This window comes from Cygnus atratus, chromosome 1, assembly GCF_013377495.2.
Source record: "Cygnus atratus isolate AKBS03 ecotype Queensland, Australia chromosome 1, CAtr_DNAZoo_HiC_assembly, whole genome shotgun sequence".
NCBI classification, from domain to species: Eukaryota; Metazoa; Chordata; class Aves; order Anseriformes; family Anatidae; genus Cygnus; species Cygnus atratus.
Window position 1 is genome coordinate 4563635 of NC_066362.1, and position 15245 is coordinate 4578879.

The 15245-nt window shown below is 42.0% G+C and overlaps 1 protein-coding gene across 1 annotated transcript in view; it reads left to right on the forward strand.

Annotated features, from left to right (window-relative positions):
- Positions 1–15245, forward strand: part of TAF3 (TATA-box binding protein associated factor 3) — a 115591-nt gene that overhangs the window by 78765 nt on the left and 21581 nt on the right. The window contains exons 3-4 of the mRNA XM_035549440.2: positions 7456–9272; positions 14195–14277. Coding sequence (XP_035405333.1) covers positions 7456–9272; positions 14195–14277 — 1900 coding nt within the window. The remainder of the gene's footprint in view (positions 1–7455; positions 9273–14194; positions 14278–15245) is intronic.

Genomic DNA, 15245 nt, shown 5'->3' on the forward strand with positions numbered 1-15245 from the left:
ACCGCCGAGCCACTAGTAAGAAGTCAAAGAGAAAATAAAGGCTCCCTCTTTGCATTTAGACAGGAGTTTGCTTGCTGTGTGCAGCCCAAATGCGGGACTGATACTTTGTCGGGTCAGAGAGAGAGACCGTGAGCTGATAACAATCTGCCAACTGTGTTTTTCTGCCTTCAGCAGGAAGTTGGGTGTGTCGTTTTAAGAATCCTGGGTAGTTTGGCTTGATAAACACTGCATACTCTAAAAAGTATTATAATGAGGACCGCCACTAGTAAGTATTTAAAAGTGCTTTTTTCTCTTGGCATCCAGTATCCCAGAGCAGCACTGGAAGCTAAAGTTGCACATCTTACCCTACCTTCAGCCAAGATCTGATGCTGCCAAGGGATGCTCCGCTCCTCAATCCTCTTCTTTCCCACACCCTCAGGTTTGCGTGAGCCAGAGACGGGTTTTTTACTTTGCCAACTGGACAGAAAAAATATTTTCTCTGTCTAATTCCGCCCCCCCCCCAGATATATTTCCATCTGACTTAGACGGTTAAGTCAGTTCACTATGGAGGAGGGTGATGATAGAAGAAGGGAGGTGCAGGACTTCTCTCCAGACTTTGCTAGCCCATAAGTTTGCTTGTTAACATCACAGACCAGACTGGTGATTTGAGTTCAAAACAACAGATCATCTTTCTGATTTCAGCCTGGATTAGTTCCCCATTTTTTTGCCTAAATGCTTGAACCAGAACAAAAGAGGGGATGGGATTGTACCTTATTAAAACAATCCTGTGATGTAGAGCTACAGCTTTAGTAGCTTTGGTTTGTTTCTGGTGAACTCTGGATTTCTTATTCTCATGTTGGTGTTTAAACTTGAATTTCTCCGTCGATTTCATACCAAGAAATGGCTAAGCAAGAGTGTGAAGCAGTTCTTCGGCAGAGTGGAGAGGTAGCTGCTTTGTAATTGTAATTTTGTAATTTGAATTGGTCTGGAAATTCATGAGTCCTGAGCCAGATTACGGCTATTGTCCATATTTCAAGATCTCATCATTAGGATGGAGGGGAGTTTTGTAAACCACTTGGAGCTTTTGAGAACTGCTTTTGGAGTTATTCATAAAAATATACAGCAAGCCTGCCAGTCCTGTTGAACACCTCCCAGCCAGGTTCATGTTGATTGTTGAAGGTGCCAGCAGGCCACTTGGGTCAAAAACCTCAAATACGACTCACGAGTCTGGATGCTCAACTTCAGGCACCTCTGACATCCTCTTTACCATCTTTCAGTTGTGTAGGCAAAGTCACCAAGCACACCTGAAGCTCTTGAGTTTTATTTTTCAACTACATTTGTGGTTCCTCTGTTTTAGAACATACCGAGAATGCACTGGAATGAACTCAATGGCAATTTCAGTGGTCAAACTGGAGACACGTGGAAAAAGAGCTCCTGTTATGGTGCAATATCACCGGCACTCTTCCCAGGGAAAGTAGGTTGATTGATCTTTACAGGGTACAAGAGAAATCTCTTGGTGCACCACCTGTTTGGTGAACAAGTCACATCAGTGGTTAGTTGTCTTCATGTGACGGAGAAGTTCCGTATATAAACCCGGCATTTTAGACTCAAAATGCATTGCAGGTATCTTAGCGTGTTCATTTTGCATTAGGGTATCAGGATATTGGTCTGCAGGATATCAGGATTGAACTTTGTTGCTCTTGCATCAATTTCCTTTACAGACTACAAGCACACTTGCTGTTTGTTTTGGGGAAAAGCCATGGTTATTACAAGGTAAAGAGATGCACCCTGTCGTGGCATAAGAAAAAGTCCTTTCACTGGTAGCAGAAGTCAAAAGCCTCTACTTATTAGGATACGGTAGGGATATTAAGCCCTTGACTTAGTGACTTACGATTTCCCAAAAGATATTTTTAGCTTAATCTCATGCTTTACCTAGACAATAGGAAAATGGTTTTGGAAGTCTGCAGGAAAATATATGGTATTTTTTCATTGGAAAGTTTCATATATTGGGGTGGGAAGGATCACTTTCTTGCCTTTGGGAAGCTGAGCTGGCTTGCGTATAAAATCTTCAGCTTGACATCCATGCTTGGAAGGAGGGATGAATTTAAGATTTCAGTACAGGCATTGCCACATTGTGCCCTTTCCCGTGTCCAAATTTTCCTTACAAAACAAATTCCATATTGAGGCAGAAGGATTCAGAGACCTGATATAAGCAGAACTGTGCGAGAAGGAAATTCACCAGCTGATACCGGCTGAGACCTACTGTCTGGTCTTTATTTGGCCCTTCTACATTCCTCTCGAAAACAAAAGTTCAAGTTCTGTTAAAAATAAAGGTTATGTAAGAGATGTAATTGTTGAAAACGAGCGTGTGTGGATTGTATGGAAGTAACAGCGCATCCAGAGTTGCATCCTGGTGGGTTTGCTCTGATAGCTGATACTGTTCATCTGGCACACTAAAGGTATAATCAAACACAAAATGCCAAAACCTTGTGCTGCTATAACAGTAAGAATTGGCTTCCACAGAAACTGTTACCTGCCAGAGTTTTGTGCGATTACTACGTTAGTCGTTGCGTTGAAGCTCAGAGTTTGCTGTTAGCAATATTTCGTTAGGCTTTCTTCAGCAAGTGGCGTCCAGTTGAGGCCAGCAGGGCTGCCCGCGTCATCCTGTGCTCAGAGGTACTGCATCCTTCTGAGGTCTCCAGGTCTTAGCGGGACGCTTTTCTCCTGCCACCACCCTGTAACCTAGGCAAATACTCATCCAGTTTCCAGAAGAGAGGCTGGAGCTTTGCTTTAATGAAATACCAGCTGACAGACCATGTCCTTTGCGATGTTGTCTGGTTGTAAGTGCTTGGGCTGCTGTCTCTAAAGGTCCAAGAAAAGGTCTGGTAATGACCAAGATGATGACACTTTTAATTTTCTATATATTTTGTGATATATATATATATATATATGCCATATTTTTTTCTGGCTTGAAGAATACCTGTATGTAGGTGCCTTTCTCTTCAATCAGAAGAGTTTTGCACAGATTTTTCCCTGCCTTTCCTTTCATCTGACCTGTTGCTGAAAGAGCAGCGAGCCTCCTCTAATGGGGCAGCCAGGGAAGAACCACTGTGTGCTATGGGTGCTTGCATTACTTCTGCTGCCATAAACACAGAATTTATGTTCCTGTGTCAGATGTAGGGACAAATAGTCCCTAGATCATCATGAACGTGGAAGTTCATTACCGAAGTGTTGAGTATTGCTGTCCCGAAACCAAGCCATGGGCAAATTAAGGAGGTGTGTATTCAATACGCCTTTGGTTTTGGAATCCCTGCTGCTACAGGAACACGGTGTACAAAGAAGGAAATTTTGTGCTGCTTTAGTGGTTTTTCGTTAAAAAGGTGCAGGAGTTTCGGTTTCTTGCCTGATCTGTTCAGTTTTAAAAGCTTTTCCAGGATTTGAAGTGGTGACAGATCCCCGCTGCTTGCATTTCGGATTCTAATGTTCTCCGTCCCGCGATCCCGAGGAGCTACATATTTATCGAATTCAGCTTTTACGACAGCTCTGCGAGGTGAAATTATCATCGCTTGTCAGATGGGGAGGCGGGAGCACGCGGTGTGACCTGCCCGAGCTCGTGCTGCAGACCTGTGTCGGGAGAGGGACGAACTTTTCGCTCCCTTTCCGTGTGCCTTAACTTCAAAATCAGCCTTTCGTGGAAGTGAAAAGCTTGCCCTGTTGTAACAGGCGGCGTTACACGTCCTGCGTATCGCCTCAGATACGCTCCGGAATGAAATGCTGTCTTAATAACCACTCTTCTCGGGGCTGTCAGCTTGTTTTATTTCAGCAGCAGCAAATCCGCGTTTGGGGCAGAGCTCGTCCCTCCTGGATCCCGGTGCCTCCTTTGAACCCGGGCTCTGCATATGGGGACGGCCGACATAACAAACAACTGCTCTGTAAAGCTTTAGTAATGTGAGCATTAATATTGATCCGGCACTGCCTTCTCTAACAAAAAATATATATATATATGTTATCCGTTATCTTGAGAAACCTTCCAAACAGCTCCAGTCTCCTTTCATTACAGGAGAGAGTTATTAGGGCAGATGGCCGAGGTGATATCCGTTTGACCTAGAGATGCTAACTCAAGAGGAGGATCATTAATAAGGTGGTCGGAGATAGGGAGGGATTGCCGTAAAGAGGGTTAAGAAGCAATCCGGTGCACAAAGGCTTGCACAGCGAGAAGTGCCCGGTACCGAATGAGATGGGCAAAGGTGACAAAGTGGCCGCACGGCTTTAAATACTCATCATCAAGTCAAGCAGATTGCCTTTAAAGGCTGATGGGTTTTGCCGCGTTCAGTTCCTGCTCCACCGTGAATCCTTCCGGAGAAAAAAGAGGGCCCAGAGCTCTTATATTTAAGACAGAGATTGCACTTTCTCTAACTAAAAAGAAAAAAAAATAAAAAAGAGGCGCTTTATTGTTTTTTTGCCATGGCCACAGCTGCAATGGCTCAGGTTTGAAAGCTGCTGTCTGGCAGAAAACCAGTCCTCGCCGAGGATCAGACCGTGGCCTTGTTCCAAGAGAAATTTGGGTTTCATTTGACCAAGATAGGATTCCAGATTGTCATCTGAGCATGTCTGAAAAGTGGTGAATGTATGTCAGTAGTTAAGTGCTCGTGAACTTCCTTAGTCCCTGGATTGTTCAGGACTGACCCAGGCAATTTTTTCCAGATGTCTGGGGGAATCCAAGTCCTCAGCAAAGGGCTGGTAATGCTTCTGCTTCCTTGCTAAGTTGTCTTTGTGGCTTGCAGGAATGCGCATGAAAGCTCGGAGCCAAGACACCCCGATTTCTGCTCTCACCTCTCCAAACTGCACTTTAACCTCTTCTGCCCTTCCCTGGCATCTCCGCACGAGATCATAGAAACTTCTCGGGCCTGGTGCTAGCTTTACTTGGCCTTATAAAAAAAATAAGCATCGCCCTTTTTTGTTGTACAAAGCTCCAGTTCCTGTTCTCCGAACCTCCTCCAAAATTGTTTTTTCGCTTTTGATCCAGCAGCTGCTCGTTTTCGGCAATCCTGAGTAGGTAAAACATGAGAAGTACCTTGGGATGGGAAGGACTTAGAAAAAATATGAAATATTGCAGTGCACTTCGGTGAGCCACAGTGTAACAGGGGGGCTGCTTAAGCAGGCACCGTGCAGAAATCTTTAGAAAAAATATTGAAATTATTCTAGTAATTTTTCTACTTTGTTTTTTTTTTTACTATCGCAGTGGCTTTTCTTCCACTTTATTCACTATGATATACTACTTTTTATCCTTGTGGTGTTTCTGTTAAAATATTTCATGTTGCCATCTCTAACGTGTGGATGTGCAAGCCCTGTCTTTCCTGATGTCTGAATTTGGCTACGCTTTTTGTCTTGTGGCCAAGGCGGAAGACTTCGTTAAATCCCGGCTTTACCGTATGGTGTTTGTTTTAAATTTTATCGCTCTTTAAAATTGAAAATGAAAACAAACTCTTCGCAGCAAACTAAGTACTGAAAGGGGTTGGGAGGGGATTGCTCGGTAGCAACCGATGCTGGATGACATCTGATGAATGCTAATTCTTCATCCCCAAAACAATTTTGAGCAGATGAAGGGAGCTGATTTCTGCAACAGCTTAAACAGAGATTGAAATGACTTCCACGATCTGGCAGCAGATTTTTTCCCACAGAGCAGGTGCAGGCTCAGTCCACAGTGATTTCTCAGTTATACTCTAACTTTGCTGTTTCAGAAATGTAATGTCAGTGCCCAGCCAGGCAAAACCTAACTCCCTAACATTTCTGTTTTTCACGGAAGGCTAAGACTTTATCCTCAGGCAAAGTCTCCTCTCTGGGCTGGCTGCTGTAAATCCTCTGGGCCCTGGCAAAAGCCAGAGTTACTAGCTCATTTTACTTAATTTGTGATGCTGGCAAGATTTGTGCTGCAGCCCAGGGCTCTTAACTCAACTCTACTAAATCAGAGCATTGACACATTACAGTAGAGAAACCTCAGCACGGAAAACCTGAAAATAAATGCCTCCCAAAGAGATATTTCAGAAAGATGCTGTCTTACGAAGCTCTAAACAGGGTTAGTGTTACGAGCTGCTCAGTGTTTACTTCTCTGAAACCACCTGCTCATTAAGAAGTCGGGGTTTATCCGCTAGCATAATATGTTTTTTGCAGGGATGGGACCGGCGTGGATGTAATGACGCAATTACAACCGGTGGAAATGTGGCAGCAGAAAACTCCGGTGTGGACGTTCTTATTCCAGACCAAAAATCCTTTTTCCTGCTTAGATAATTCCATTTCAAAAGTGAGGAAATGTAGCCAAGAGGATAAAGTGCTTGACTGTGGTTCAGGAGATCAGAGTTTCTCTTATTCTCAAACCTGTTCTGGATTTTCTGAGAGATCTCAGGTGAATTTTCTCCTTTCTCTGCACCGTAATGCCACACACGTGAGACTGAAGATGGTAGTAGGAGTAGGAAAAAGCAAGTAATTGCAATTAAAAAATTAAAAAAACAGAGCAACCAACCACACAGGCGATGTTCACACTGGCTTGAAACAGTGGGTGCCTGATGTTCATACTGAGCATGTTTCGGGGTTTGTTTTATTTTCAAAAGCTGGCTTTTTTGGTCTCGTAGCCTGAATGCCCACTTGTGACTTGTGCTTAGGTGTGTTCCTCTGGCAGCATATCTTTCATTTTGGTTTCTATAAAGCAAGAATCCAGCTTATGCACTCCAGGATTGCTCCATGGTACAAACAGAGCGACACGGGGTGATGGGAGATGGCTTCCAAAGGCGCGCTCCTGAACCAACACACGATGCAGAGGTGTTTCCATATAATCATAACAGATAATGTCTGCATACAGCAAGCTCTTGAGATAGAATCAGAAAAAGAACCTGGCAGGTTGAACGGGGCTCAGTCCTCTGCTTTAACCTTCAGGCTGCGCCGCTTCAAGAAAAACAAATCAGGTTTAGGAAGACAGTTTCCTAGTAGTTAATCCACCGTCAAAATTCTGTGATATATAAGCAAGACAGCTAATTCCAGTGAATTTTACTTTGATGTACACTTTGCAGTCCACTTTGTTACAGCAAAAACCACTTCAGCCTCTCTTCCCTTGTTTAAATGAATGAAGCATGTTCATGTAATCCGAACTGATGCAGTAAGAATTAATCAGGGCATTTTTATACGTGACTGGTGCTTCAGACCTGCTCTGAAAGGTCTGCCTTTGAGTGAGTGAAGTCTCCCCTCGTGTCCTGTGCTCATGGGTTTGGTGTCAGATTGCGATAAGGAAACCTGCCAGTTGTGATGGTGGCTGTTGTGCAGAAGAGGCACCTCGTTTTTCTTCCACGTAGACCAGTAGGAACCTGTTGGATGGCCAGTTCTCTCTCATGGGCTGAAATGCCTGGGAATTTTTGATGCTTGTTTGTTTCTGCAAAACGCATTTTGAATTATCCTAATGCTTTTTGTAAATGTTCTTTGTTACAGAAGAGGAAGAGGAACAGGTGCCTACCGATGGAGGGACATCTGCAGAGGCCATGCAGGTGCCACTGGAAGAAGAGGGCGATATGGAAGAGGATGAGGCAATTAATGATGAAAACTACTTGAGCAAGAGACCGTTAGAAAGTCCTGAAGCTGAAGAATTCCCACCTGTGAAACGGCCCAAACTATCTGTTTCTAAAGGGGACGCTCTGGATGGAGCTTTGGAACCACGTGAGCCTCTTAGCTCAATAAATACCCAAAAAGTACCACCAATGCTTTCTCCAGTTCATGTTCAGGACAGTACAGACTTAGCCCCTCCTTCACCAGAACCACCAATGTTGGCTCCTATTGCAAAATCGCAAGTGCCAACTCCCAAAACAATAGAGGCAAAGCCATTTGCACCCAAAACAAAATCCAAAACAAATTCTCCAGGGCAAAAGACAAAATCACCTAAAACTACTCCCTCACCAGTGGTTGCTGGAAGTCCCATACGTTCACCAAAAACTGGATCCAAAGAAAAAAAGTCACCAGGTCGCGCCAAGAGCCCCAAAAGCCCTAAAAGTCCAAAAGCTCCTGCTCATGTTCCCCCACCGCCTGTTAAGCCTGAGACACCAAGCAGAACCCCTCTGGCTGCATTAAGTGACAAGATAGGAAAGGAAAACATTCAAGTAAAACAAGCGCAGACAACACCTGAGCCTGTCACCAAGCCAAATATTGAAAACCAGACTAAGAAATTACCAGTAATGGACAAGACTATTGATGATTCAATAGATGCTGTGATTGCTCGTGCGTGTGCAGAACGAGAACCTGATCCCTTTGAGTTTTCCTCTGGTTCTGAATCCGAAGGGGAAATTTTTACCAGCCCAAAAAGACTTTCTGTTTCAGAGACTACAACTCCTAAACCTTCTCTTTCTGCCAATAATACCAGTAAGGCAGGAGCAACCCCAGTACCTCCTTCAGGTGGGACTTCAAGCTCAGACATTTCATGGACAATGGATGACTCGATTGACGAGGTCATTCGAAAGGCAAACATGGGGACACCTTCTAATCCACCTACCAACTTCACTTACTTCTCCTCTCCTTCTGCTTCACCGCCAACTCCAGAGCCTCTTCTCAAAGTCTATGAGGAGAAAACCAAGTTGGCTTCATCAGTAGAAGTGAAAAAGAAACTGAAAAAAGAGCTGAAGACAAAAATGAAGAAGAAAGAAAAACAAAAGGAAAAAGATAAAGAGAAAAACAAGGAGAAAAATAAGGAGAAGGAAAAGAACAAGGAGAAAGATAAAGACAAGGAAGTAAACAAGGAAGCGAAATTTCAGTGGAAGGAACTACTCAAAGATGATGATCTTGATCCCTATAAATTCAAACTAAAGGACTTTGAGGACGCTGACACAAAAGTAAAGTTGAAAGATGGCAATACCAAAAAAGAAAGAGAAAAGCATAAAGATAAAAAGAAAGAGAAGGAGAAAGGCAAAAAAGACAAGGATAAGAAAGACAAAGAGAAACTTAAAGATAAGGGTAAGGAAGATAAGATAAAGGTTTCATCAGCACCTCTTGTGTTACCTCCCAAAGAAATGTCTTTGCCCTTGTTCAGCACACCAACTGCCATGAGGCTTCCTAGCATGTTACCTTCCTTGTCTCCAATGCTTCCTGAAAAACTGTTTGAAGACAAAGAGAAACCAAAAGAGAAGAAAAAGGACAAGAAAGAGAAGAAGAAAAAGAAAGAAAGGGAAAAAGACAAAGAAAAGGAAAAGAAGGAAAAGGAAAAGGAGAGGAAAGAGAGAGAAAAGAAAGAGAAAGAAAAAGAGAAACACAAACATGAAAAGGTAAGTTGTTTAGAAGAGCTGAGGTGGCATATTTGCTTGAAAAGTACACATGGATTCCTGTATTTGCTGCTGAGCATTCAGGTGATGTGTGATTACAGGTTTGATATTAAAAACAAACAAAAAACAGCTCCAGGACTTCCAGGAAGAAGTCCTCCAAAAGTTTCAGGGGTCAACCCACCTCTCTGGGAAGCAAAACAATGGAAGTCCAACTTTGTGAATTTGAAATGTGAGATTGTCTTACATTGCTTTTTGGTTTTGGTTTGTTTTTTTTTGTTTTACCCAAAATTTCTGGTTTTCTTCAACTCACTTTTCACTTGGAAACACACAACCAATGTATGTTCCAATGCACAATTTTTGTTCTGTAAATTTCCACTAGTGGTGTCAGCAACGTTTCATAGAAACTTCAAATTTAGTTTCTCTAGAAGTCCACTGTTTTCAAAGATTATAGAAATCTGCCAAGTGGGCATAAATGAGGAACGGGAGTTATTTGTCACTGTGTCAGGAGAAAAAGGAAACAAGTGTCACCATTTACATCACGTTTCAGAATAGCTACAGAATCCTCCATTAGCCTGACCAAAGCCTTGTTGCTCCAATTTGATGGAAGTAAGAAAATTGTTTTCAAACTATGGTCTAAGTGCATACACTGAATGTTCAAATATCACCTTTTGTTTTGAATTTGAAGCTTGAGAGAGGGAAAGGGACAACTGATTTCCAAACGGGCTGAGCTCCTTCTACTTCTGTAGCTCTTACTGATTTACATCAGCTGAAGACAGTTTCTTCTTTCCAATATCACCTAATCTTCAGAATATCTTTAATATATAAGAAATGAAACCAGCATATTTGCATGTTATCAGATTTGAAATCCCATTAGAAATGGCTCCCCTAATTCAGCATTTGCTGTACTCTTTGTCACTTCACCTTATAATGTGCATTAAATTGTTAATACAAAAAAAAAAAAGAAGAAGGATTGTCGTGGATACAGATAACCTTGGATACAGGATTTCCTAAATCTCTGTCCTTAGCATTAGGAAGCACTACTCAATTTCTGGTTTTACAAAGATTCTCTTTGCGTCCTACTTTGAGCATGATACTCAGTTCATACAAGCTCAGACTTGGGATATTCTTCGCTTTCCATTTTGCCACTGTCAGAGACCGTACCCTGTTGTGCTCTCTGGTAGACTTGAAACAAACTGCTGATTTCAAAATTTAGACTATATTTTAAGTAGAAAAGTGGCATTTCTGTGCAGAATCCAGCTGATTGGGAAAACTAATATTTGTCTGCCATGGATGAATCAGTGATTGACGAGGTGGTGCTCCAGTTGTCCATGTTAATTTAATGTCCAAGTTTTAGGCTGCAAAACATTGTTTCATGGACTCCTCATTTGGTCTGGATGGCAGCTCTCTCCCTGCCCCTCATGCTCGAGGTGGCTTACCAGTATTTCACTGAGAATTTTGGGAGAGTTTCCTCAATAAATTAAATACTCGTATATAAAATAGAGGTAAGTTGTTTGTTTTTCATATGTTTGATTTTGCGTTTCTTCTCCAATTCTCTGAATCTAATTTGATGTAGAGCAATATAACAGCTACACAAACAAATACAAACTGGTAAAGCTTGAATATGGACTGAACATATATATATTAGGAAAAAGAGTTCAGTGATAAGAAAAACTTGGACAAATTAAATTGACAAAGCTGCCCATTACCTTGGCAAAAAGTCCCTGTCAAAAGATAAACTTTAAAGCTAGAATGCATGAAAGAATCCCCAGATAGAATTAAAATTTAAACTGATTCTTGATAGATAAGCTTTTTTTAAATCCACCTCTTTGCTTCAAGTCAGGATTTTAAAAATAAATTTCCCCTTTAAATCTCTTGAGCGATTTTCATTTTTTGCAAGGCCGCACTGCTGGTGTCCTGGAAAAATGGAGAGTTAGAGCTTTATCAGTTGGTGCCCTGAGGTATGTGGCAAAGAAGCTAAATCCTTGAAGATTAGCAAAAAAAATGCAGCACATGGCAATAAGGGGCTTATATGACTACTAGTATTAGTTCAGGTGAAAGAAGTATTGCTTATACATAAAACTGGACAAATCCACTGACAATGTATTTTTAGTTAGCTACAAAGGAGTCTTATATTGCTGGACTTTACCTCTTTGGTGATTTGGGAAGCTTAGTAATCCACTGTAAATGCTCTTCTGCTGGCCCCAATTCCTAGTATTACTCCCGAATGCTGCTCTTTCCTTTTAACCCCTAAAAGTACATGTTTCCTTAATTTAGCTTTTAGATCACGCAGTGACTTACTTAGGCAGCGGTCGTGCTTTAGGAGCAAATGATGGAGTTACTGCTCGGCCACCGAGCCGTCCGCGATGCGTCTGCTTTGGAGGTGTAAGTGCAGTCTGGAAGGTAGGTTCGGGGGCTGCTGAAAACTTCAGCCCCTGGTGGCCATTACAAAGCATCAGATTCGTTACATAAAGCAGTAAGTAGCAGCTATTGCTGTTCTTAAACAGAAGAGTTAACTCGATATAAGAATCGATGGTAACATTTCCATTCTTCAAATATAATTGCAGCTATTATGCAAGCATGCGGCCCATCCTCTTGGGGAACTGAAGCTGGTTATACCGTTTTCCCTGTAATTTACCCCAAGTTGCTGGGTAGAAAGACTCAGAGCAGCACCAAGTACTCAACATAGATGGCTGAAAGCAGAAGCTAAAGCCTGAAGTGGTCAGTCTCAGGGCTGAAGAAGAGGAGATTGGGGTAGGGCTTGCAGCTCCGTGCTCTGCCCAAACTGTTGGGGTGCTGCCCTGGGAACCCGGAGACGAGGCTGGGAGCAAGGGTGCTGCCCTGCACGCGGTGCCAAATTAAAAGCAGACAATTGAAGCAGTTACACCCCGCTTCTACGACAGAGATTACTGGGCATGCTGTAGGAATGACTGAGCAGCTTGTGAAGCAGCTGCTGACCCAGTTTCAGCTAACCTTAATACGCTGAGCTGTAAACTAAAGCAGTCGAGGAACTCCCTTACAAGAAAGGGAGCCGTCCTCACATCGGTGCTGGGCTTGCCACGGCTGCCCCAAAGTAAACAGTTCTTACTCGTGAGTGAAAATCTTACCGTCGGTGTAGAGGAAGACCAGGATATCCACAATATCGCTGTGAATGCTCCTTAATTTTTGTTCTGCTCCAACCCTACACGCAAACCCTCCTCTTGTATCAAAGGGTAAGAGTTTGGATTGTTGCAGAGCCCAGTTTTCCTCTCAGAGCTGACTGTGCTGTTAGTATTTGACGTAAAGAAGTGTTTTATGTGATTTTCTTTTGCCATATGAGCCCCTGCCATTGTTTCTTAGAACAGCTTTGTGATATACAAATAATAATGCAAAGGACATTAATACAAGGGCCCAATGAGGTGGGTATCTTTGTGTGCTGTGTGCTGTAAGTACAAACTTCCATACCAGGTCTCCATTCAGTGGACGATGCTACAGTTTAAGATGTCAGGAAAGCAGTTAAAAGACTTACCCATTGAAAGCAGCAGTGAAATCGTCCCAGCCAGTAGGAGCTCCAGAGATAACAAAAAAAACTCTTGCAACATTGCAGGGGCATGACATAACAAAAAATTGGGCTGTATAAACAAAAGGGTAGAGAGTAGCCTGTGTAGCAGGCTAGTACATATCCACGGAGAGCTTTATCAAAAAGTGTGGTTAACAGTATCAAAACAGAAATACTACACAAGCTGCAGCCCTTCTCTCTGGAGTAGACATCTCCTGATGAGCAGCTCCAATTTTTTGGACAAGGTGTGTGGCACAGGACTTTGTCCTTAGGAGTCCTAACATAAGTCCTAACTGAGCCCTTCCCTTCTGTCCTGCTGTCTCCTGCACTAGTCTGTGCTTTAAATTGGTTGTGTGCCCTCTCTTTCTTTATGAAAGCGTTTTAAAACAGATTGTTCCCACTGAGAATTGCTCAGGTTTCCGTTCAGTGTATGCTTGCTCTTTTTGGCTCTCAAGTTCTTGGACCATATTTTGCTAAATTCCTGTTTTGTTAAATACAGTGATGCACATGCTTAAAATGAGATCAGTCTCCCTCTCTGTATGTGTACATATACATATAATGTGTGTATATATATATAATGTGTATGCATATATATTTTTCATATAATTATATATAAGTGGAGCAACTTATGTATGGAAAATCATTAAAGTTTCACCCGTAAAATCTGAGAAGATTCTGTACAGGTGTTGCAAAGCAGTAGCTTTGGCTGGCTCAGTGGAAGTTGATAATTATGGCAGAGTTCAAAGAGTTTAGGGACATATTCTAGTGGTCCGAATCCACCAGATACCAAGTTTGGAAATCAGGCCGTCTGACTTCCATCTGAAAAATAGCCATTAGAAACCTCAGCCAAATTGCATTAAAGGCAGTGGTTCTGTTACGTGTGTGTGTGGATAAGCACTTTCGTAAAGTGTTCAGTATGTGCTTGAGGTTTATTTGCTTTCTCTGTGTCTAGTTTTGATTGAAGAGTGCCACGGTACCTTTATGTGATGAATCTGAGTACTAATGGCTTGAATTTAAGTCTCAGAAAAAAGTGCAAACACCTGTCAAGTTTCAGCACTAAGGTCAAAGCATTTCATGTCATTGTTTAGAAACATACCGAATTTTTTAGTTAAATGCTAAATCAGTAAGACTTGTAAGGAAGTACGTGAGCTATTACAAAGTCAGGGGAATTTCAATTCGACTTTTTAGTCCAGAATTTGTATTTTTGATTTGCTGTGGCTGGGAGCTCCTAGCAAACTGTGACCATCCGTGCTGCAGCACAAAGTGTGAGAGAACAATATAAATATTAAGCCAGTATACTCTGGTTAACTCTATCAGTGCTTTCATGTAATTAATATTGTTTGGGAGTCTCTTTACAGTCTGTGATTGGTGATTGTGTTCCCTTGTACAGATAAAGGTGGAACCAGTTGTTCCAGCTCCATCACCGGTTATTCCTCGGCTGACATTAAGAGTGGGTGCAGGCCAAGACAAGATGTAAGTACAAAAAAAGCCATCTGCAAGGTGTGTGCTTAACACGCTTCATCATCTGTCACATGTGGCAGCTCTTATTTTCAGTGGAAAACAGTTTAAAATTAGTGGCAAATGACACTCATGCAGCTATGACATCTTTTGGTCATTCTAACAAAAAATCAAGCAGAACACTTACCAACAGAAACTTTTTAGATATTTTACCCTTTTTTTTTTTTTTTAACCCTCCAAGTGGAACCCATCATCTTCCATCCATCCTGTTTTTCCCAGGCAAGAGTACAAGACTCCATCTAGACTCATATGCTACCTCCGGTGACACTGAGTCAGGCTTCCATAATGGATAGGTATCGCTAGAGTAACCTGCAGCCAAGTTTCATAATGCACTTCAGCTAACAGTTGTTTTATGCTTTAAAGCATAACAATTGAAATGCCTTTATGCGTGTCTGTTTTATTATAATTGTTGATGATTATTCCTGAGTGTACCTAACACATCTCAAATGTTTGTTCATTAGCTCCCTAATTATTGGGTGCTGTTGTACAAATAGTAGTTATTTAGTACTGAATAGCCATAAATAGAATGATCCCTATCCTGAGATCATACAGCATAAGCAGGTGGGTAGAGACTCTGGGGAAACCAAGCGTCACTGGGCTTTGTAGGCTACTCCTGTCTCGTGTGTGAAAGTTTCATTTAATCATTTTCTTGTTGTTGTTTTTGATTGAATAGACTGCACTTTTGTGTCTGGTGGTAGACATGAGCACCAAACAGATTTTTCCTTTCTGTTTATCCCATTAAATATTGCTAATCTAATTGCTTCTCTTTTAAAGACATTCTGAACTAAATCCCCTAATCACTAATTTTTCTGCTTAATAAGTTGAGTGGCGTCTATGATGATTATTCTGTTTTTCTCTGCTGCCCTATTCTGCTCTTTGGCCAAGTAGGTAACTGTGAATTATGTTGGCTTGCAGTTGCTATG